This window comes from Dendrobates tinctorius, unplaced genomic scaffold, assembly GCF_039654945.1.
Source record: "Dendrobates tinctorius isolate UK_male_01 unplaced genomic scaffold, ASM3965494v1 ptg000010l, whole genome shotgun sequence".
In the NCBI taxonomy this organism is placed as follows: domain Eukaryota; kingdom Metazoa; phylum Chordata; class Amphibia; order Anura; family Dendrobatidae; genus Dendrobates; species Dendrobates tinctorius.
This window is the reverse complement of record NW_027361678.1, coordinates 6,900,584-6,925,950: the sequence shown is the minus strand read 5'-3', so window position 1 is coordinate 6,925,950 and position 25,367 is coordinate 6,900,584. Positions and strand designations below refer to the sequence as shown.

General features: G+C 44.7%; 1 protein-coding gene across 1 annotated transcript; it reads right to left on the bottom strand.

Annotated features, from left to right (window-relative positions):
- Positions 1–767: 767 nt before the first annotated feature.
- Positions 768–25,365, bottom strand: DLGAP5 (DLG associated protein 5). Its single transcript, XM_073586136.1, has 19 exons — positions 25,215–25,365; positions 22,895–23,149; positions 20,942–21,138; positions 18,171–18,257; positions 17,978–18,068; positions 17,213–17,308; positions 10,113–10,171; positions 9,670–9,887; positions 9,457–9,581; positions 9,145–9,268; positions 7,891–7,976; positions 6,577–6,737; positions 5,113–5,211; positions 4,716–4,938; positions 4,373–4,562; positions 3,156–3,216; positions 2,834–3,062; positions 2,057–2,112; positions 768–1,222 (listed from the first exon to the last, which is right to left on the bottom strand). The coding sequence occupies exons 2-19, from the start codon at positions 23,133–23,135 to the stop codon at positions 1,148–1,150; spliced, it is 2,418 nt and encodes an 805-aa protein (XP_073442237.1). The 5' UTR covers positions 23,136–23,149; positions 25,215–25,365; the 3' UTR covers positions 768–1,147.
- Positions 25,366–25,367: the final 2 nt, after the last annotated feature.

Below are 25,367 nucleotides of genomic sequence, written 5' to 3'. Positions count from 1 at the left end.
GAGGACCCCAGTGCTAACCACTGAGTCACCGTGCTGCCCTTATTCCTGTTTCTCCTAGAAATTATTTATTTTAGAATGCTGTTATAGCTCTTAAATGATGTCCCCAACTTGTAGTGGCGTTTGTCCACAAGCAGATACGCCACAGGTACTCATTATTTGCAGGGAATCATGCCAGGAATCACTCAAATACAAGCAAAATACTGTTCCATGTCATCAATCCTGACAGCACCACGGAGGACATCCTTGTTATCTTTACTGGGACAGGAAAACCACTGGGAGGGTCCATTTAACCTCTCATTGTTTCCGATCCCAGTAAGGATAAGGACATCCTCCATGGTGCCGTCGGGATGGACTCCTGGAAACACAGTTACCGGTAGGTCTAATAAGTTTTTTTTTTTTTTTTTTAATGCATGTATAAAAATTGTCAGCCGCACCTTGCAGTGTAAACTAAGGATTTGCTGCTGATCTGTACTATAGGTGGTGGGTATGTAATGGCGGCAGGCAGCCCCCCCGTCATCATTGTTCATGTGCCTGTGTCGGAAACTATTACTGACCTACTTCAGTAGTCAGCTGGCACTAGTTGTTAGCCTTAAATCAGCCATAAATCGCATAACTGATGCAAATAGCACATCCGCAGAAGATGATCATCTACAGCAGTTTTGTGACCAATGGACAGGCCATCACTGGAGCTCACAGTAGCAGAGAAGAATGGCAGTAATGCTCATTGCATCATTTTAGAACTTTCAATTTAAAGATTCTGGCACATATTTCTTTTAAAAACATTTATACAAAAAACGTAATTTTGGTTTAAAAGGGCTTTTTACCCGACCAAGTAAATGTGAGCTCAGGATCCAAACACTTCACTGCAGTGACTTCCGGCATTAGTACAAGTGATAGACTTCTGAGCTTCTAGGGATATAAATTATACGGGCTGAACATTAGATGGCCGGAGGTAAAGAATACAGAAATGTCTAACATTATATGGAGGCAATGCTGACAACACGCTCCTGCTATACATGTAACCGATCTCACTGTACAAAAAAAACTAAACTCCAGCAAAGCAAATGAGGTTTGTAGGGCGAGGCTCATGGCGTCCAGTCTGTACAAGCCCGATGTCACCTCCCTGCATTCCGCTTGGCAAAGTCGATCACTTCTCCATCGGTGAAAACGTTATTAAATCTGTTAGTGCGGCAAAGTCGCCCATCATAGGTGAATGCTGAACCTGCAAAGAAAGGCTTCAGTTAGGACTAAGGGATGATCAGGTTGGGTGACATCTTGTAAAAGGTGCATTATTCCTTATCCAAGTATGCTACGTGTATAAGATACAGATGCTCATAAGATGGCCACTCTTGGGAGGTGGGGGGATAGTTTCTAAAATGTAAATGCCTAAAGTACAAACAATGTGTCATTAACTTTAGGCAATCTAGAGAAAATGTCATCTTCAACTTGCTCAACGATTCACAATAAGTCATCTTGATCAGGGGAGCCCAAACGTTCACATCTCACTATCTCTAAGTGCATGTAATGTATTTGGGGTTAGAAATCATTTTTGCAATTAAGTTTCATTAAAAATGTTGCAGCGTTTTGATTTTTACAGGTGGTGAAGAACTTATGAAGCCAGGAATGCAGTGCAACTTGGGGGGGGTATTGATGAAAACAGGCATAGTGTTTAATAAAACCCAATTGCTAAAGAGGTGAGGCCAAAATAAATGCATTTTAGAAGAGTCAAATAGAGAGACTATAACTTAACACTTAATGGGGTACTCAAACAGTAGACATGGCTTATCTGTAATGATCAAATCTGTAGATACATCACAGAAATGGGTCCAGGACGGAGCAAAAGCGGCTCATAGAACATTTACTAATCAGACCCTGACCCCATTTTATGCCAAAGGGAGGGAAATAAAAACCGTACACACTTAAGCGATAGAAAAGTTTAATGTAGAATGGAATAAATATTTGGAAAAGACAGGACAAAAGCTTTATGTATATATAAAATCTGGATCGTTCCTCAGATGGAAATGATCTACTAGGAGGAATGAAATCATTTCTCTACCATGATCGGGGTGCAGCTTCCAAGAAAGTGGAGGGGATCGCTGGCGGTCTTCACATCTGACAAGAGAAAAAGTGCACAATTAGGTTTATCAATGCCTTTATTTCCAGGTGTTAAGCACAATCTCCATTCTCCTAGTAGTGATTACAAGTGTTGCAGTATAGGCATGGCCCCACCAGTATGCACAGCGCTGTGCCTGGATGAACAATGAAGGGGCCATGGCACATTTGTGCTGCTGATTACCACCCTATATACATTAATAGCATATCCACATATCTCCCCTCCCTCCTAAATCTGATGTGTATAGCTACAGTTTATTGAAATTCCCTTGCAAAAAGTCTATAAACTTATCGAGCCGTATGATCACTACAGTATCCCCAGGTCCAAGGAGCCCTTGAAACATCTACATTACGCAAAAGATTTGCGCTACCCTCATCCAGCGTGGCATTAGTTGGTATCCTCAGCACCTCTTGCATTTACCATGCCCTGAGCTGTTATGTTCCCTCATCCTATACTGTACAGGTAACATCAGTTTTCGGATGCAATGTGCCCACTACGATGGTCGTCTTAGCTGTAGTGAGGCCTCATGTGGCCTGGTAAATGCCAAGATGCTGAGCCACAAGTGCCAAGTAAAACCAGCCCCGAAAGACCAGACAAGGGCAAGACCAAGCTTTAGGTTCATTTCTAGCTACACATTTGTGCTTTAGGCTTATTGATGCTGTCACTGACATGTATTATGGCCTTTTCCACAAAAACACAAGTGTATAGGGAGGTGCATACCGTCATCAGGCCCCAGGTCTGAAGTCTCCAGTAACGAGGGAGCTTGTTGTGCATGTACATCTTTTTCTGGGCTGCACATGAAGACGTCACTTGTCTCAAGGTCACAGTTAGCTTGAGTTTCGCTTGCTTCAAGGCCTAAACATTGCATGAGGCCTGGAGACTCTGCTGCTTCCACATGGATGGTGTGAGTGGGGACTAAATACTGCGTCAGGTCCACTGCTGCAGGGACCTATGTGAGACACGGCAAACACCATAGTAACACCATTCTACATAAAACCAAGAAAAAAAAAAAAAAATAGTAAAAACAAAAAAGCAAACTCACAGGATCAGCTTCTGTACGCTCCGGATTCTGCACTATAGGATCTGGTCCCTGATTCTGCAAACTGAAGACAGTTGTGATGTTATTAATATATCGCTCTAAAGAGAGCGTCAAGTTGGGAAACGTCCACGTACATGTAAGACAGTCAGATGGTGATCATTAGAGACCAGACTGATAAGGATATGCCACACATGGTTCCTAACAATACCACATAGGTAAACCTAACTTAAAGTCAAGAACCAGGCATGGTGAAAAACTTATTTTTTAAATAATATTGCACTGTACCTTACTTCAATATAAAGCAACTTGGGCATTTATTTACATACTACATCTCTACGGGCTGGAAATAGTGATGAGCAAACGTGCTGAGAATAAGGTGTTATCTGAGCATGCTCTGGTGCTGAGTGTCTTCGGCGTGCTCGAATAATATGTTCGAGTCCCCGTGGCTTTATGTCTCAGTTGTTCGAAAGCATGTAGGGATTGCCTGTTGGTTACACAATCCCTGCATCTATTGCGCATGTCAAACCAGTCGCAGGGACTCGAACATATTATTCAAGCATGCTGAAGACACTCAGTTAGCACCAAGCATGCTCAGATAACACTTTATCCCAGCATATTCATCACTAGCTGGCATGCATTTGACATCTTTCTGCAGAGTTGCTGGTCTGCAGCAGAAGACAATAGCAACTACAAGTGCACAGGGCCTGCAGGGTAATGTGAGGCATGGGCAGCTATGATCTAGCACGATCTTAAGTTAATCTAAGGCTGAAGTGAACACAGCAGGTGTTTTATAGAACACAACGGGACCCTATAGGAGACAGACACCACAACTCTCCAGCCTGAGGCCAGTGATGATCTTATACACTGGGGAGTAGGTGCAACACACAATAACCACTTTGCCTAAACATGACAACCGCCAGGACTTCCATAAGCTATAGTAGGGTGTATTGACCTCCTGGACCCATTGTAACGACCCCCTAGGCATACACAGAAGAAAATAAAAACTCTCATAATGTATAATGCATAAAATGAAGGCTAGGACAACACAGCGACGTGACAAGGATGTGGTGAATGTAGGTTTTCAGAGTTCCTACTGCTTTGGGTTTTTGCAGCAGCCCTACCTTGCGATAGTCTCATGGCTACAAGAGTTCTTTATTAGGCGCCGGGTTAGACTTACAGCCTGATCTCGCTCGTAGAAAGGAATAAAGTGGAGGAATTACCATTTGTCTTCTGGAATACCAAACAGGGCTTTTTTTATAGGGGACGTTGCTGGGCTTGGAGACTTCTCCGATTTCAAGTCTTCTGCCGCTTCTTCTACGCAACTGGTAATTGGTGTTCCCGAGTTCTGGGCAATTTTCTTTGTCGATTTCGGTGTATTTCGCCGAGAAGAACAATGATTTCTGCAAAGACCTAAAATGGAAAAGCAGAAAAAGAAAGTGGGAAATCTCCAAAGTTACAACAAGCCCCATCTGGAGAGTATGGAATGAAGTGGAAAATGTCAAGAGAAGTCTCCGCAATGCTGCGTGGCTGAACAAAGACCTGAGTGACGGAAGCCGGACTTACTGCCGGGGACTTTTGCAGGACTCTCAATCCTAAAGAATCCAGCATCAAATACGATGGGGTCCATTTGCAGTGGGATTACTGGCGCCTCCACTTCAGGAATCGGATCCTCAGTTTTAACTTTATTTTTCATTGCAGCTTTAATGGCAGCGAGGCGACTTCTGGCGGCCGCTCTCCCGATATCTCCTTGGTTTGGTTTCCCAGTTGCTGCTGGAGCAATTTTTTTCTGCAAACCAAAAGAAGTTGGGGAACTCATAGATCTGTAATACGGAGGCAATACCGGCTCCCCTCGAAGTGGACGCTCCTAAAGGGGCTTGTCCAGATCTTTGACACTTGCAGTTCTTGACAGCTAATTAATTACAAATTGCACCAAAAACGGTAAAAATTGAAGATTCCTTACCCTTACAGCCTTTTTAGCTTGAGTCTGAACTGTATTTTGCTGCCAGGAGTTTTCTTCTAGTTTTCCAAGATTAACAAACTTCTTATTCACATCCTCTATCTAATTCAGAAAAAAATTTGTTTATACAGAAACTAAAGCTGTATTCTCATAATAAACACCCCCCTACAATAAAAAAAAAAAAAAAAGGATAAAGTACCCCCTGCTGGAAAACACATGTCACATCCACAACATCTTTTATGCACCAAGCACAAGATGGAATAAAGCCAAAGTGCTAAAAAGTCTATAAACTGTCCTGTTATAATCCAAACATTACAGGAAATATATTAAAGTGCAATTGATGCTTGAATTATATAATAGGAGGACTCATTTCCTAGTCCTAATCCAATTATTAGGGCGTGACGGCTTTTCCAACACAATGTGGCTGGTTAACGCTATACTTTTATCAATCACCATTGCTCAGAAGAGATTTAATTTAAAAAGGCAATCTCCAAGTATAGGGACACCAGGGCTAATCATTCACTAGTGGGCCCATAATGCTAATGCACACAATACATTTAGCTGCCATGCATATAACATTGTCATCGTGTGCAGCGACATCAATGAAAGGATGAATGTCGTGGAGAAAAACTAAAATCCATGGGATTAATGAACATATGGGATTAATTATAACTGCGGAAGTGAGAAAGAGCTGACATTTCAACCTCCACTGAAGTAGGGACCTCCTGCAGTGACCAGGTAATTACAACAGGAGAGTTGCTCTGAGTACTAGACACCACAACATGAATTAATTTACTTAGTACCCTTACAAGAAAAGAACTTCCGCTGTTCAAAGCACTAGTCCCCAGGCTTTTGTGGAGCCAGTGGTCAATATTGTGGTTTTCATTGATCCAATATTTATGGGAGATACATTTTTGGTGCCGTGACGAAAAGGATGAACATGACGACTTCACTCACACCACTGTAAAACCATTCTAACCCCTCCAACTTGGTATTGGTCCGACAGATGATGCTATCCATGTCAAGTTTCATCTCTGATAGGGAATTTAGATTGTGAGCCCCATCGGGGACAGTGATGAAAATGTGTGCAAAACTGTAAAGCGCTGCGGAATATGTTAGCGCTATATAAAAATAAAGATTATTATTTATTATTATCTCTACAGAGGGGTAGAATCGCGATGGGAAACATGATGGTGCCTGGGACCTCCAATGAAAAGATGTCCTGAAGGTTAGGATCTCATGGAGTTCTAACAGATCTGGCACGTCACACAACCATCCCCCATATGAGCTCACCAAGGGAAGGTATGTGGGCGTAACATTGTTGTAATAAAAATGAGAGTTTGGGTGTCTGTCATCTACAAAAGAATGAATACAACCCCTTTTACAAAGCGCCACCATCCGAGAAAAGTAAAGTAGACATGGTCCCAAGATTTTGGCAATACCCCATTCCTTTTTGCAGGAACTCACCTGAAAATAGATCATATCCCAAAACCCATCGAGATCCGTACATGTAGTTTCCTTCTCCCCTCTCTTAAATTCACAATTGTCAACCAGGCCCTCAAACTGCTTAAACCGCTCAGACATCAATAGTCTGGTTTGCCCCACTGTGGTTCTGATCAGGTCTTTAGCTGGAGAAAATATAAAAAGGAGACACGTTGCACCGACACCGCTCCAAACAGGAAACTAGATAGAGTCCCATTGTATAACAGTCATATTTCATGAGATAGACACAAGTGTGGTTATAGAAAGAACACAGCCAAGTCTGGTGCCAGCCAAAAGCCATAGTAAAAACTGCAACAGCGAGCAGTGATTTTTCCATAAAAGGAGGTAATGCCATGTACATATACTTGCACCATTGCAGCACTAAGATTTTTACCACTGCACCAATAGATCACAAGTCTTAGCCGCTGTTCACACAACTTACTTGTCTTGAGCAAAATCCACATGGTTTTGGAAAAGAATCTGAGCCAGAAACCAGAGGCTTGATGGTGTCTCCGCGGCTTGTGTTTTGCATGTTTTTACATATTTCCCATAAGGGATGGGGGCAGTGCTCTAGAATCACTGCGTTGAGAAACACGTGATGGTGTCTCCGCAGTGTTGGATGTTGATCTCCATGAGGTCACTCATCCTTATGTTCATAGCCTTTCACTAGGCATTGCTCCTACCAGCCAGTTTCCTACTCCACACTGATGAAGGGCAATACCCCGAAACAGCTGTCTGTGGATGGATACCATGTTTTGGCATAGGTGGTTTCCTTCATTGGAGACTGCCCTTCCCGTGGTTGTTCCTTCCCGGGGAAAGACCTGGCTAGTCATTGCTTGCGTTGAGAAACATATGATGGTGTCTCCGTGGCTTCTGTTTTGCATGTTTTTGCATATTTCCCATAAGGGATGGGGGCATTGCTCTAGAATCACTGCGTTGAGAAACACGTGATGGTGTCTCCGCAGTGTTGGATGTTGATCTCCATGAGTTCAGTCATCCTCATTTTTCACAGAAACCAGAGGCTGACCCTCACGTTGCCGCTATGGATTTTCAGCCTTAACTGCCGAGGGTCCCCATCTGGATTAGCCCAATACATTAACGGTAAGATACAATATGTGGCTACAAGTCGTGGTCTTCGCACAGATCTCAGTACAATAGATCTCTGTTCTTTCCACGGTTTTATGAAAGACTAAGCGCCAGCAGTTTGGAGATTTGGAGTATTTTGGTGCAGAAAAACCCCCAAAATCTGCCTGGTACTTTCAGATGTCATAATGGAGTTTTTATCTATTTGAAAATTACCATCTTCTGGAATATCCATGTCAATCCTTTTATCCCAGTCGCTACACAACAGTGTCAGCTTCTTAATCTCAGACTTCAAGATGTCCCTAGATTTTAAAAAAGAAAAAAAAAAAAAAACATTGGAATAACCTAAAACAATATAGTAGAAGCTGCCGCCATGGGAGAATAAAACCCATGATCACACATAACAGACTAGTTATGGAAAATGTGCAACACAATTTCAGAAAACCCCATTCACACCACGTACAGAAAATCCCCACCGATCGGAGAGCATGTCTGTCCGGCTGCAATTCCAGTAGGGTCATGCAGTGGATCTCACCCGTGTTATTTGGTGAATTCTGATCTTCAGAGATCTTCCACCTAAAAGTCATTGTACTTTGCAATCCTTGTCGTAGACTAAAGGGAATCTGTCACCCATTTTTTGTGATATGATGTAAAGATAATATTCAATTTAGTGTCACATAGGCATTATAGCAGTACTTTTGATACGCCATGACTCCCTACCTTTGATGCATAAATACCGGTCCGATAGGCGGGGATTATTCTGGCCTCCCGCACGTGCGCAGTATGCTTTGCCCAACTGTGGGCACAGCATAAAATCAGTATTGCGCATGGGCCGGCATACATAATTACGTTCTATGCAATAATGATTTTATGCTTTGCCCAGCATACTGCGCACGTGCGGGAGGAAATTTGAATGCACATGCGCGGCAATCTACATGAACGCAGGAATAACCAGAATGAATTGCATAGAGCAAGACAGGAGGATGGGGGGAGAAGAAGGAGAATAAGCCCCGCCTATTGGACCGTGGAGATTTACATACACCGCAGGAGAGGTAAAAAGCGGTATTTATGCATCAAAGGTGGGGAGTCGGGGGTATCTAAAGTACTGCTATAATGCTTGTGACAGTATATTTAATGATATCTCTACATCATATCACAAAAAATGGGTGACAGCTTCCCTTTAAACAGATCTCCAGGGAGCATATCCATGCAAAACAGAGGACTCTTGACCTCCATATGTGCAATTAGTGGGGGTCCCAGCTCTCAATCCCCTTGCGATCAGCATGTTTGCACCTCATGTATACTCAAAAGTCCTAACTGTATCTGCTGTATTCTTTGATTGATACAATTAGTCATTTGGCTTTTGTGCGCCATTTTGGCCAATAGAAAAATGAGTTTGTCCCTGTAATACATTTCCCCCTATATAGGGCATCATATAGAGACAAAAAATCCCCCTTGGCAGAGACTAACCTGAAATATGGCACGTTGTGCAGAGGCTCCTGTGCTGGTATGGTCCTCTCCTCCGCGCTTGGCTCACAAGGTGGTGTCAGTGCCGGTCTGGTTTGTGGGGCAGAACTGACATCACTTGTACGTTCTACAATTTACACACAAGACCGGTTGACAGAATGTGTAAGTATTATTTAATAACAAGAGTAGTTAAATAATATATTTAAATATGTTATTATCAATCACTATTGCTATACAATTATAAAAATATTAAAAACACAAAAATATATATATATTTTTTTTTTTTTAACACCCTTGCTTATGGTGTCGAATTACCTTGATCCAGGGGAGAAGCACTTAAGTTCTGGTCTTGTTTTACTTCCGTGGTTATGGGTGGTAGGTCAGATGGAAACACACTATCAGTCTCTTCTGTATTATGTTCTCGTATAACCACAAAGTTCCTACAAATAATACAATATGCGTCACCAACTGCTCCGGACCCCAAAAACTGTAAGACCACTACATATCAAGCCTCCCACACATCATTACCTTCTACCATCCTGGGGACTCCATGTAAAAGTTGGGGTCAGAAATGCGTTGGCCTTGTTAGGAGTCAAGGGCTGAAACTTAAATGCAGACAATCCGGCCAAAGGCTGAAAGACGAAGTTGTCTGGAGCGAAGGACTGCACTCGCGACCTTTCTACGCAGGAGGCTTTGGGGATGGTTTCGAGCTCTTGCGCTTTTTCAGTAGCTTGATCAACAGGAGGCTATGAAGATAGAGAAAAGCCACAGGATCGCAGACTTTATCACACCACAAACTCACTGACTGCATTCTGCATCCTGCGTGTTTCTGTAGTATTATACATAAAAGGCTGCAGAAGTCACTTTTTTTATGAAATCCTATAGAAAAATGCTTTGTAGAGAAAAAAAAAAAAAAAAATCTAGTTACCCTAATCTTGGGCGTCACATTGAAATAAATGTAAGAGTCTCACCTCACTTTTATCAATGGCCAACTCTGGGCAGGTCTCCCTTGTAACCTGTGGTTTCGTACCTGCAGAAATAACAGTGCAGAAATTAACGAAAAGGAGAGGGAAAAAAATAAATAAGTCACAGGACCAGCTCATCTCTGACTGTTAGAATCATTTGTTCTTAAAGGTATTTTCTCAGAAAGAGACAGCCCCATTTATACTGGAGACCAACAAGCAATCAGAGTTGAACCACGCACCTTCCCAGATACCCCAGAAAACAGCTTATTTTTCCCATGGGGCTACAGCCAGTCACTTGTATTAATATGACGGGCAAGTAATCTGACACGGACGACTCAAATCCATCAGAGCTGCTTCATTCTGGGCTACACTAGGGAGTCCCAAACGGGGAAACCCACCTCTGCCCTCTTAGTGTATATGGAGAAATGCTGTTTTTAGGAGACTGTCCTTGAAGAGCAATCTTCAAGCAGTCAAATAACTATTCTTTTTGGAGAGGGAATTGATCTACTCATAGCGGCAGAATACACAGATTTATTAAAGGGGCTGGCTGGTGAAAACATGTTAATCAGTAGAGATGAGCAAGTGTGCTGGAATAAGGTGTTATCTGAGCATGCTTGAGTGCTAACAGAATATCTTCAGCATGCTCGAATAATATGTTCGAGACCCCTCCCCCCGAGGCTGCATGTCTATCGACTGTTAGACAGCCGCAACACCTGCAGGGATTGCCTAACAGCCCTAAGACATGCAGCTGCGGGGATTCGAACATATTATTCAAGCACACTGAAGGCACTCAGATCGCACAGGAGCATGCTCAGATAACGCCTTATCCCAGCATGTTCGCTCATCACTAGCCATTTACAGAATAGGTGATGCCTTACTGATGGATGCCAGCGGTCGGACACTCGCCTAACCGATTGGCAGAATGGGGGCACATGTATCCCGCAATGGCAGTGTTCCACCACTGCTCTATTCATTCTCTATGAGGCTGATGAGAATTTGCCATTTATTCGATCGTCCATGACAGCACCACCTGAGAGAGGGGATCCACCCTTCAGGAACAGGAACAACCTACAGATACATACGGACGGCACCTCTCCCACGCATCAGTTGGTTTCCTGAAACGCTGCAGGGCTGCGGTTGGCCCATTGCAGCAATGGCTGAGCCAGAAGCTCCGGTCATTCAGCAGGAACAGGAGCGTTCCTCGGAGAGGTCCCACCCAGGCTCCCAGCTGAAGAGTCGAGGACGAAGCGCACAGCCTAGCCGCAAGAGTTCCTCTAGACCGAAGGATCCAACTCACTCCCCCCGTGATCCGGTACCTATTCCTACTGCCTGGGTAAGAGATCTTCGTGAATGTACCCTGATGCAGTGTTCCCCTTATATTTTGTCTCTTAGGGGAAGAAGTGCTCTGGTAAGAGGAAAAACAGGGAATGTGGCCTTTGCAGAGCTCCCTTGCCAGAAGCCTACTCTAAGAAATTGTGCCAGCCGTGCGTGCAACAGACTGTAGGGATGAGGATATAAAAAAAAAAAAAAAAAAAAAGGATCGGACCGGGTTAAAATACAAACCCCCTTATGTTTTCCCCGCCCCTACAGGTGGCGGAAGAAACCCCTGACTTCACCACGAGCCTCAGGGAGATCATTAGGACCAAGATGAAGAATTCCCTGAAATCCCTATCCCAGGGTGAATCCTCGAAAAAGAGTAGAGCTGCAAAAGTCTCAGAATCAGACTCCTCAGCTGCCCCGGGGAGAGGTCAAATATTCCTCAGAGCCCGCGACTTCCTCTTCGGCATCATCTTCAGAAGAAGACTCCAACCGCTTTTGCCTTGCCCTTGAGCAAATGGACCGTTTAGTCAAATCCGTAAGGTCCACCATGGGGGTGGCCGATGCTAAACCAGATCTGTCAGCACAGGATCTAATGTTAGGGGGCCTAGACCCGAAAAAACGTAGGTCCTTCTCTTTGAATGACAAGGTTAAAAACATAGTAGATAGAGAATGGAAGAAGCCGGAAAAAAGGGGCTCCCTACCACCGGCCTTTAAAAGGAGGTACCCTTTCGTTGATCCCTTGGTGGACAGATGGGACACAGCGCCGAAGCTTGACGCAGCCGTAGCTAAAGCTTCCAAAAAATCCTCCATCCCTTTTGATGACATGGCCTCTCTAAAGGATCCGCTGGATAAGGCGGCGGACTCCTTTTTGAAAGGGACATGGGAAATGTCGACTGGCGCCTTGAAACCAGCTGTTGCGGCTACCTGCACAGCAAGATCCATGATGGTCTCGCTGGATCTGCTGGAGTGCCAACTTGAGGATGGTGCCTCTAGAGAGTCCATTTCAAAGTCCTTATCAATAATTCAGAACACGGCAGCTTTTCTGGCCGATGCTTCGGCAGACTCGGCAAGGATGGCGGCCAGAGCTGTGGGCCTATCCAATGCCGCAAGAAGGGCTCTATGGCTAAAATGTTGGCCGGGAGACATCCAGGCAAGGTCTCGTCTCTGCTCCATCCCGTGCGAGGGGGAATATTTTTTTGGGCCAGTTTTAGACGAGCTGTTAGAAAAAGTGGGAGATAAGAAGAAATTCCCTTCTCTACCAACTCCTTCTTACAGACGTCCCTTCACAAGGAGACGTTATCCTCGTAGAAGGTCATCCAGGGACCATGGCAGATGGGAGGACAAAAGAAGGAGAGGTACAGGCTTTATGTTTGGAGCAGGGGGGCGCCAGGAGGGAGTGTCCCAGGAGGCCAAGAAACCGGCCCAATGACTAACTGCTCCGGTAGGGGGTAGACTATCTGCCTTCTACCCGGCCTGGTCCTTAATTTCCAGTAGCAACTGGATCTTGGATTTAATAGCCACTGGGCTTCGATTAGAATTTTTCAGTGTTCCCCGAAACAGGTTCAGGATCACTCCTCTCAGATCGTCTCCATCAGAGCAGACGGCTCTGAAAACAGAAATTCAAGACCTATGTAACAAAAAGATTCTGACACCAGTACCGGAGGCGGAAAGGGGCAGAGGGTTCAACTCCCCTCTGTTTCTGGTCCATAAACTGGACGGGTCCTTTAGGACTATTATTAACCTAAAAGCCCTTAATAATTTTCTCATTACTCACCCATTTAAAATGGAAACCATCAACTCCGCAATAAAATTGTTGTTTAAAAACTGCTTTATGGTGGTGTTAGATTTAAGAGATGCCTACTACCATATTCCCATTCACGCAGCTCATCAGCGTTTCCTGAGGGTGGCAGTTCACTTAGATGGGTCAGTCCAGCACTTCCAATATGGTGCCCTTCCCTTTGGTATTGCAGTCGCCCCCCCGGGTTTTTACCAAGGTTATTTCAGAGGTCATGGCTCATCTGCGTGAATCAGATATCCTAGTGGTCCCCTACCTAGAAGACTTCCTCATTGTAAGCAAGACAGCGGATCATTGTCTGAAGCAATTACGCGAAGCAATGTCTGCCTTGGAGCGGCTAGGGTGGCTGCTAAGTGTCACAAAGTCTCGTTTTCAGCCCAGGAGAGTCCAGCAATTCTTGGGCGTAATCCTAGATTCCCAAATCCAGGAATGCCATCTGTCCCCAGAAAAATTAGTTCGCCTACAACAACAGGTCCTGAGCGCCTCCAATAACCCCACCATGTCCCTCAGGAAGGCCATGTCCCTGTTGGGCTCCCTCTCGTCTTGCATCCCAGCGGTCCAGTTTCATACAAGGAAATTGCAGAGCGATGTTTTAACAAATCAGAAAATCCTTGGGGGTTGCCTAGAGGCTCAGCTAACCTTATCACGAGACACTATAGAATCCCTCAATTGGTGACTTGATGAAAATCTATCTAGGGGGGTTCCATGGGAATATGAGGTAACCCGCATAGTCACCACGGACGCAAGTCCCTCCGGTTGGGGGGCATGTTATGAATGAGTCACCGTAGGAGGCAAAAACAGAAATGCTAGCTAAGTCCAGAAAACCAGAGAAGTTGGCAGCTATCGGATTGCAGACCCCTGAACCTATCAACACAACTAGCAGTAGCCGTGGGGGGTTCCTACGATGCCCTAGACCCCTTGATTACAGCCGGAGGACTATATAGCCTAAAGACAGAAAGGGAAATCTAAACTGCCCCAGAGTAGACCCCAAAGCAAAAGGCAGCCCCCAACATATAATGACGGTGAAGCAAGAAGAAAGAACACTAACACAGACAGAAAGATAGACTGAGCAAAGACGGGGCCCAAGCTAACTAGGTAGGAAAGGACAGGAAGGCTGCTGTCTGCAATTCGTGAAAAACCCTATGAAAATAAGAGCCAACAAACTGACAGTGAAAAAGGCCCTGAAGACGCTAGGCTTCAAAAAGGCTATGTCAGTACTCAGGAATATTCTGAAGACAGAGCAACCGGCAAAAGGAGATTCAGCTCACCCCAGCAGGGAATGGCAGAATCCAGAAAAGCAATGAAAACAAAAACAAAACACAAATGCTAACAGGCAAAGCAGAAAACTTAGCTTTAGAGGAGCAGGAATCAGACTGGTCTCCTAGAAGTCTACAGAGAAATCACCTGCAGGGCAGAAGGGCGTCGGCAGCCTTATATCCAGTCCGTGACTCCACTCAGCCAGTCATCATCATTAGGCTCAGGTGCCTGATAATCAGGCTCATTACCTTCCTTTACCAGAATAGGGAGTTCACCAGACCTCAGTGACGAAGGGGAAAATGAACTCACAACAGGGGCACATATGGGGGAGATTTTAGTCCAGGGCCTATGGAAGTATCATCAGGTAGTAATGTCCTCTAACCTGAAAGAGTTAACAGCAGTGGAGCAGGCGCTTAAAAAGCTCCTTGTGTATCTACAGGGTCATCATGTACGAGTACTCTCTGACAATCAGGTCACCGTGGCTTATATCAACCACCAGGGAGGGACTCGGTCCAGACCCCTGAGGAACATAGCAGATCGTCTGTTCCAGCTGGCAGAGCAACATTTTCTGTCCTTAACAGCTCTGCATATAAAAAGGGAGAGAAAACATTGTAGCAGACTACCTAAGTCGCAATCCCATGAGGCAGGGGGAATGGTCCCCTAAAACCCGCCATCTTCGACCTGATAGTGCAAAAGTGGGGGAACCAGAGGTTGATCTCTTCGCCACCAGAGAAAACAGAAAAGTGAAGCAATTTTGCTCACTAAACCCCCCAGGAGGGCCCTCTGGCTGTAGACGCTCTGCTGGTAAAATGGAACTTCAAACTAGCATATGCCTTCCCTCCCCTGTCCCTACTACCCCTCGTGCTGAGGAAAGTCAAGAAAGACAAGGCAAGGGTCATAATGATCGCTCCGTTCTGGCCCAGGAGGGCATGGTTCTCATGCCTCAGGACGATGTCAGTGTCCGATCCATGGGTCCTGCCAGAGGTCCCAGATCTCCTATCCCAGGGCCCAGTTTACCATCCTCAGGTGGCTAGCCTACATCTGACGGCATGGATTTTGAACACTACTAAAAGATAGAGGTTTCTCTCCAGGCCTAATTAATACCCTACTCAAAAGCAGGAAAACTATTACAACCCAGATTTATGTCAGAATCTGGAAAAGATTCCTTCAGGACTCACGCGTGGTGGCTGGTCAAGCTGCCCCGATTAATCAGATTTTAGAATTCCTCCAAAAAGGCCTGGACATGGGGCTTTCCACCAGTACCCTTAAGGTGCAGGTATCTGCCTTAGGGGCCCTTTTTAACTGCAGCATCGCTGGTAATTACTGTGTCAACAGGTTCATTAAAGCAGCAGATAGATCTAGGCCAGTATGGAAAGAGGTTCATGGCCTGGGATTTGAACCTAGTTCTCACCACCATGACAGAAGCTCTGTTCGAACCTATTGCAGTGGCCTCCATAAAGACCATGTCTCTCAAGGTAGCCTTCCTGGAAGCACTGACATCAGCTCGCCGAGTAAGAGACATCCAGGCTTCCCCTTTATACCCAAATAAAGGATGATAGGGTAATACTGAGACCTGACCCAGCATACATACCGAAGGTAGCCTCCAGGTTCCATAGGACACAGTAAATAGCTCTTCTATCTTTTGTCCCTAATCCAACTAACGAAAAGGAAAGGAAACTACATACTCTGGATGTTAGGAGATGCCTCCTGGAATACCTGGCTGTTACGGAGCCCTGGAGGAAAGATAATGCCCTGTTTATCTCCTATCAGGGCACTAGGAAAGGCCTTAGGGCATCAAAAAGCTCGCTAGCTAAGAGGATTAGGGAAGCCATTTCATTAGCATACACCTCGAAGGGCAGGTCGGCTCCTGGCAAGCTGAGGGTGCATTCCACCAGAGCCATGGCAACCTCGTGGGCAGAGAGATCAGGAGTCTCAATCGACCAGATATGTAAGGCAGCTACTTGGTCCTCTCCGAGCACCTTTTACAACCATTATAGACTAGAATTGGGTGCTTCCTCAGACCTCTCCTTTGGTGTGAGGGTCCTGCAGGCTGTAGTCCCTCCCTAAGTAATTATTACCCTCTGTAATTCTCTCAGGTGGTGCTGTCATGGACGATCGAATAAAGTCTTAGTTACTCACCGGTTAACGGTATTTTTCGGAGTCCATGACAGCACCCATAGATTCCCTCCCTTTTATTTAGAGTTGGGTGTGCACTTCTTCCTCTTATGTACACTAGTAGTTAATAGTCAAGTAGTAATAGTACTGTACATAAATCATGTCATTAACCTTGGTGGTCCTCTTGGGCTCTGTAATCCAACTGATGCGTGGGAGAGGTGTCGCCCTTATGTATCTGTAGTTTGTTCCTGAAGGGCGGATCCCCTCTCTCAGGTGGTGCTGTCATGGACTCCGAAAAATACCGTTAACTGGTGAGTAACTAAGACTTTTTCCGGCAACCCCATAGTAAATTAATTGAGCGGTCGGGTGTCAGACCTCCCACTATTTTGTAATGGGGATTAAAATGTCACATTCTGTCAATCGATGAAGGTTTCAGCTCTCGGACCTCTACCAATTAATAAGTCATCAGCTATTCTGTGGTTGGGTAATAAGGGTCTGTGCAGCGAGAAGTTTAATACTTGTGCGAGTATCTCTCCCCCATACATTCTTAGAGGGGGTTCACAATTATGGGACTTGGTCCCACAGCACCAATTGTGGAGATGAATAGAGGTTACCGTACCTGCGGCCTTTTTCACTGGTGCTTTGCCAGCAGTTGTGGCAATTTTGGAGGTTGCATTTGCAGCCGGTCTTGTGATTTTTGTAGACTGAATGGAAACTGAAAAAGAAGAAGACGTTTTATTACTGATCATAGAGCTGGTACTACAGGAGTGTAAGGTGGGGAGCTCGCAGGAGCAGTAATAAAGGATCGTGGTGGATATGATTGCAGACTTGTCTCCTGTTTACAATGCAAGTAGTAGAGCGTGAGCCACAGTGCAGCGCGATTGACCGCTGTGCGCCGGGACATAGTCGTACTGTGTAGGGAGATCACTATACACAGTGGTTCATATACACAGAGAATGTATAGTATTAAAGGGGTTGTCCAGGAGTAAGATATCAATGACTTTTCCCAACGCAGAACCTGTCATACATCCACCCAAAAAAAGGAAGATTAATATGGGTCTGACCCTTCTCCGTCTCTCTAAAGCCATGTCCCATTTCCTTACAAGTCTTCTCTCCCCATGTCTCATCATGCTCATCCTACAAATGGCTGCATATATGATCCCATCCTTTAAAGCCTCCTGTGCCGGTTTCCATCCAGCAAGTAGGTCATGGAGGATAATGGGAGTCGCTTTAACACTTTGGTAAAGTCTATAGGATTAGTCAGTTGCCTATATATCCCTTACAAGCTCTGCTGTACTGACCATATACTGTATAGGGTGGCCAACTCCTTTATGACAAGTGGCACAATATATAAAATTGTCTCCACATTTAGTACTTCATGCACCTTTGTTTTCCTTTTCATTCTTCTTCAGGACGGACTTCTGTCCCCGACTTTTTGGAATTGCACCTTCTACTCTGCTGTTCAGCACATTTACCTGTAAAAAAAATATAAAAAAAAAAAAATTCACATTTCGGAGTTACTCCCAATATATAGCTATATACAGAGCAGATGTCAGATGGGGTAATAAAAAGCTTACAGGAACGGTCTGGGTGCGGGTCTTGTTAGCGGGAGGCTCCATTTTCGCTGTGGACCGTGTAATTCTTGTTATGCTGGGTGCAGCGGGCTAGGTGTGAAGGAAAAAAAAAAACAAACAATTTAATACAATGTTAACCCCTTTCTGACGTCGGATGGTATAAGACGTCCGAGGTCAGATCCCCCGCTTTGATGAGGGCTTATCGCTTATATGTAGCGGAGCCGATCAAGTTGTGGATGCGTCTAGCCTCCCATGGAGGCCATTGAAGCATGCCAAAATTAAAAAAACAAACAAACAAACAAAAACTTAAAATCACCCTCCTTTTGCCCCATTCAAAATAAAATCACACATACACATTAGGTATCGCCGTGTTCAGAATCGCCGTATCAATGAAAAAAAAAAAAAAAAAAAAAAAAAAGGATTAACCCGATTGCTAGACGGCGTAGCGGGAAAAGAAAAAAATCAAATCGCCAGAATTACAATTTTTTGGTCGCCGCGACATTTTATTACAATGTAATAACGGGCGATGAAAAGATTGTACACTGCTCAAAAAAAATAAAGGGAACACTCAAATAACACATCCCAGATCTGAATGAATGAAATATTCTCATTGATTACTTTGATTTGTACAAAGTTGAATGTGCTGACAACAAAATCACACAAAAATCAACGGAAATCAAATTTATTAACCAATGGAGGCCTGGATTTGGAGTCACACAAAATTAAAGTGGAATGTAATGTCCTTAAAACAAGTCAAAATGAGGCTCAGTATTGTGTGTGGCCTCCACATGCCTGTATGACCTCCCTACTGTACAATGCCTGGGAATGCTCTTCTGAGGGATCTCCTCCCAGACCTGGACTAAAGCATCCGCCAACTCCTGGACAGTCTGTGGTGCAATGTGACGTTTGTGGATGGAGCGACACATGATGTCCCAGATGTGCTCAGTCGGATTCAGGTCTGGGGAACAGGTGGGCCAGTCCATAGCTTCAATGCCTTAATCTTGCAGGAACTGCTGACACACTCCAGCCACATGAGGTCTGGCATTTTCCTGCATTAGGAGGAACCCAGGGCCAACCGCACCAGCATATGGTCTCACAAGGGGTCTGAGGATCTCATCTCGGTATCTAATGGCAGTCAGGCTACCTCTGGCGACCACATGGAGGGCTGTGCGGCCCTCCAAAGAAATGCCACCCCACACCATTACTGACCCACTGCCAAACCGGTCTTTCTGAAGGATTTTGCAGGCAGCAGATCGCTCTCCATGGCGTCTCCAGACTCTGTCATGTCTGTCACATGTGCTCAGTGTGAACCTGCTTCCATCTGTGAAGAGCACAGGGCGCCAGTGGTGCATATGCTAATTCTGGTGTTCTATGGCAAATGCCAAGCGTCCTGCACGGTGTTGGGCTGTGAGCACAACCCCCATCTGTGGATGTCGGGCACTCAGACCATCCTCATGGAGTCGATTTCTAACCATTTGTGCAGACACATGCACATTTGTGGCCTGCTGGAGGTCATTTTGCAGGGCTCTGGCAGTGCTCCTCCTGTTCCTCCTTGCACAAAGGCGGAGGTAGCGGTCCTGCTGCTGGGTTGTTGCCCTCCTACGGCCCCCTCCATGTCTCCTGGTGTACTAGCCTGTCCTACTGGTAGCGCCTCCATTCTCTAGACACTACGCTGACAGACACAGCAAACCTTGCCACAGCTCGCATTGATGTTCCATCCTGGATAAGCGGCACTACCTGAGTCCGTCTCATGCTACCACGAGTGTTAAAGCACAACCAACATTCAAAAGTGACCAAAACATCAGCCAGAAAGCTTTGGTACTGAGATGTGGTCTGTGGTCCCCACATGCAGAACCACGCCTTTATTGAGGATGTCTTGATAATTGCCAATAATTTCCATCTGTTCTCTATTCCATTTGCACAACATCATGTGAAATTGATGGTCAGTGTTGCTTCCTAAGTGGACAGTTTGATTTCACAGAAGTTTGATTCACTTGGAGTTATATTCTGTTGTTTAAGTGGTCCCTTTATTTTTTTTTTTTGAGCAGTGTATCTGCACATAAATGGTATCCATAAAAAACATCAGATCGGCACACAAAAAATAAGCCCTCACCCATCCCAAGATCGCGAAAAATGGAGATGCTACGAGTATCGGAATATGGCGATATTTTTTATTTTTTAGCAAACTTTGAAATTCTTTTTCACCACTTAAATAAAAAAGAACCTAGACATGTTTGGTGTCTATGAACCCGTAATGACCTGGAGAATCATATTGGCAGGTCAGGTTTAGCATTTAGTGAACCTAGCAAAAAAGCCAAAACAAAAAACAAGTGTGTGATTAAGGGGTTAAAGCATGACTTTTTTTCCCCTCAACCAGAAGTGCAAGTATTTGGGGCTAGAAGTCATTTTTGCAATTGGGTTTCATTAAAAATGTTGCACTGTTTGGCTTTTACAGGATCTTTGTCCCCCGGCACATTAAACCTTGATGCGGTCTGTAGTCATAAATCAGCTGAGAGGAGGTCAGAAAAAAAAAAAAAAAAGAAAAAAAAGAAAAACCAAAAGAGTAACACTCCCAGAATGAGCTCACTGACTGTTTCTTAGTGAACTCATTCAACAGTGCAAAAGAGAGGCTATAGGAAAACAAACAGTGCAGAATTCTTAAAGAAACCCAATTGCAAAAATTATTTTAGCTCCAAATACATGTATGTATGTGGACGACTGCTTTTAACCTGCACCTTGTAGCGGATGGTTAATAAATTCGAGCACTGCGCTACCTTTTCTTTCACTTTGCCGCCAGTCTGGATTTTGAGGACAGGAATAAATGATTCCTCCGGCCTGTAGACCCCACATTTAAAGATGCCTTTGCTGGCTTTTTCTCTTTGCTCCTTCAGTTTCCTCAGTTGCTTCTCTTCCTTGTAGCGCTGCAACATCGCCCGTCGTTCATCCTTGATGACCTGCTCTTTTGTTCTTCCTTGATTTAATGCATGGAAAAACCGGAAAACAAAATGTTTAAGCCTTTAACGTGCAAAGTGTTTTAAATAATAATAATAATAATAATAATAATAACAACAACAGCAGAAGAATTTTTAATTCTATAGTTAACTACTAATTTCCTACATTGACGGCCAATTTCCTAAGCGAGGAGTGCAGTGCTTACAAGCTCTTTTCTATACAGCTTACGAGCGCTGCTCTGAAACTAACCAGATCACTGGGTTGCCTCACTCTCCCTGCCTCTGCTTGCAGCATCAGAGAGCACAAAGATTGGGCCAACCCAACATTGCTGCTGTCCCGAACCGTTAAACAGGAGTGCACCACCCCACCTCAAAGACCCCCTTTAACAGAGGTGACCAAACTTGCTGCTCTTGGCTCTCTGCTTTGGAAGGCTTCATTTTAAAAAGGGAACATCCAAGCATCCAGCCCCCACTGATGAAATCTGAACACCAAATGCTAAACAAATAGGTACAGATTGGTCTAGCAGACAATATACCATATATATAAAAATAAAGTGACCATCCTTGAAATAAAGACCCCCAAAATGCCCAACAGACAGCTGTCATCTGGACTATAGTTTGGCCGTTATGTCTCCCGACTACAACATACACAGCAGCGCTCGGTATGCCGATAGTTCATGTGTTGTGAAAAAGCAGCTGCCAGACATTTCTGGCGGTGACTTATTTTGCTGAGAACAAAAGGATCGGTAATAAAAAAATTAAAAATTGGACATATCAGACCTTAATATCTCCCGATATCATCTGTCAGGAGCCTCATAGACAAGAGTCAGCCAATATGTGCAGGTTTGGCTGACATTGGTCTAAATGGAGGGCTTAAAGGGGTTGTCCAGGTTTATCAAGAAAGTCTGTATTATTTATTATGAAGGATTTCTTGTTGATATAAGCTGAGATAGTGTGTTTACAGAATACTAGGATGCGGCTACCAAGGTACACTATTTAACAGCCATATTCCAACTAGACAAACGCAGCCTTGTTCAATACAAGGGGTGCGAAAATTCACAGACTTTCACGATGAGACTGGACAACCCCTTTAAATCACGCTATGTACATTAAATATCATAGAAACCATTTTTTCTTCACTGCATGCAGTTTTTTTTTTTTTTTTTTAAATGGACTTATTCTTGCGGAATCTTTTATATTTCCTTCAAACCCTTGGCGACATGCACTAGAAATATGGCATATGCGTGTGAGCTAACTAGTCAGGAGCTGCCCGCGCAAAACAGCCAGCACCCAAAAGAAAAAGTCTAATATCCTAGGAGGAACTTTGGAGGTTAGGAACAGGTGGTGAGGGCATCTGATCACCCTCCCAATAAAATGGAGAAAAGATATAAAGTCTTATGGACCCAAAGGCAATATATGGTAGGTAAAAGCAAGCCCTCATTCGTCAATTGCCCCCCCCATCCAAAACAAAAAATATTTATATAGAATTTTTCCATTACATTATAAAACATGCCCTTATGCAAGTTTGATCATAAAAAGAATAGTAAAATAAAAATAATCAGAGTGATACAGTTTGCTGAAAAGGATTCAGAATAAATTGTAGTTAATTTTAATCCTCCCCTCCTTCTGTGCTCAGGAGTCCAGTGGGCGGTCCTAATCTGTGATAGTCCTTATATGCCTGCAAAAATTAATTAAGACCTGCCACCTCCATAAATGCAAGAACAATGGAGGAACTGAGCCCTGCTTACTGACTGGAGATGATACATGGCCTCTTACCCGGCTTATTTTCAGGCCCTCTCACATGGCAGGACTCGTTCACCTCTGCGACCATCGTCAGCTCCTGCTCCTTTATAAGGGAGACATTGACGTCTGCCAGCGACAGGCCCCGGCTCCTCCTGAACTCCTTGTGTCTGTTTTCCTTCTGCGATACGGATTTACGTCGGGAGACTTTGGCTCTTAGGTTTTCCACGCTCAAGTCCTTCCTATATCGGCCTGCAAACTGGGAGCGAACCTCCATTTTTGCTTTGTTACCTAAAAGAAAAAAAAAAAAAAAAACATTTGCGGGTGTTCAGGAGGAGTGATCAGGAATTCCTACTACAAACGGTTCGAAGTCCATGAACGGGGACGCGACGAAGAAGCCAAACGTAGGTCTAGAAACCAAAGAATACACCACATTCAAAATTATTACACAAGTACTATTTTTTTTTTTTATTTTCCTAAATGGTCAATGCTAACGAGTCCATATAATGTTCAATTCTTCAACTCTTAGGCCGCGGTCAGACTTGCGAGAACCTCGCATCAATACCTGGCACTGCCGCTGGCATGTATTTCAATGTAGCCGCACACTCCGGGCCTGAGTGCCGGGTATTGATGAGTTTCTCGCATCATACTCGCAAGTCTGACCCCAGCCTTAAAAAGGATAAATCTCCCAATAACATAAAACACTCAAACTGCACAACTGTTTCCAAACATTTCATAGATTGTAAAGACCTGAAAATGGTCATTTGTTGAATTTGCAGCAGTAATAAGTCATTTACTGAAATCAAAACCATCTCTACAGGCCTAATTTAGAACCCTTCTGTGACATCACCTTCACAATTCTTGCATCCATTGAAATTGTGAGTTTTTGGAGAGTTTCTGCTTGGATTTCTTTGCATGAAGTCAGAATAGCCTCCCAGAGCTGCTGTTTTGATGTGAACTGCCTCCCATCCTCATAGATCTTTTGCTTGATGATACTCCAAAGGTTCTCTATAGGGTTGAGGTCAGGGGAAGATGGTGGCCACACCATGAGTTTATCTCCTTTTATGCCCATAGAAGCCCCAACGACTCAGAGGTATTCTTTGCAGCATGAGATGGTGCATTGTCAGCATTAGGATGATTATGCTATAGATGGCACAGTTCTTTTTTTTTTAGTTCCATGGAAGTGGTCAGTCAGAAACTCTATATACTTTGCCAAGGTCATTTTCACACCTTCAGGGACCCTTAGGCTGTGTGCACACGCTGCGGATTTTGCTGCCGTCCCGCAGCAGTTTCTGCTGCGGTATACAGTACCATGATTCCCTATGGGAATCAAAAACCGCAATGCAGACGGTGCGGAATTTTCCGAGTGGATTATCTGCGGTTTTCAATCCGCAGAAAGAATTGACATGTCAATTCTTTCTGCGGATTCTGCTGCGGTTTGCCATCTCCTCCATTGTAGAGGTGATAAACCGCAGGGGAAAACCGCAGAGCAATCCCCAGGTAAAAGCACTGGTCTTTTGACCTGCAGATTCACCTGCGGATTTTACAAAATCCGCACCTAATCCGCAGCGTGTGCACACAGCCTAAGGGTGTGTGCACACGCTGCGGATTTAGGTGCGGATTTTGTACAATCTGCAGGTAAAACCACAGGTCAAAAGATTGCTCTGCGGATTGCTCTGCGGTTTTTCATCTCCACAATGGAGGAGATGGCAAACCGCAGCGGAATCTGCAGAAAGAATTGACATGTCTTTCTGTGGTTTCAAAACCGCGGAAAAATCCACACCGTCTGCACTGCGGTTTTTGATTCCCATAGGGAATAATGGTACTGTACACCAAAACCGCTGCGGAACTGCAGCAGGGTCCACAGCGTGTGCTCACACCCTAAGGGTATGTGCACACGCTGCGGATTGCTCTGCGGATTTTCATCTCCTCAATGGAGGAGATGGTAAATTCTTTCTGCGGATTGAAAACCGCAGATAATCCATGCGGAAAATTCTGCACCGTCTGCACTGCGGTTTTTGATTTCCATAGGGAATCATTGTACTGTACACCGCAGCAGAATCCGCAGCGTGTGCACACAGCCTAAATCTGCACAGGGGAAACTCCATTTCCATGTTTAAGGGATGTTCCCCAGCTCCATGCTCAGGAGCGCAGTGCTGCACAACACTACAGGCCTGGACTGTGAGACCAGAGCCGTACACTACACCAGGCTGACCCTACAACGACAACTGCTTGTCCGGCATTATCACACAACGGGACGTAATAAACACGGCCATCTGATCATCTGCCATGTGTTTGCAGCTCAGCACGTCTGCGATAATCAGCGGAGCCGGTGTCACACCATCACGATACTCACGAGATTCCGGGACCAAGACGTCGCCTACTAGGCTCCTCCGCAGCTCCCGCACTCTCTAAATTCGAATCAGCGGAAGCTCTTCTCCCATTGGACACACTACTGCATTCTGATTGGCTGAGCCGCAAACACTGGTAGACGCTTATTTGCTTTTGA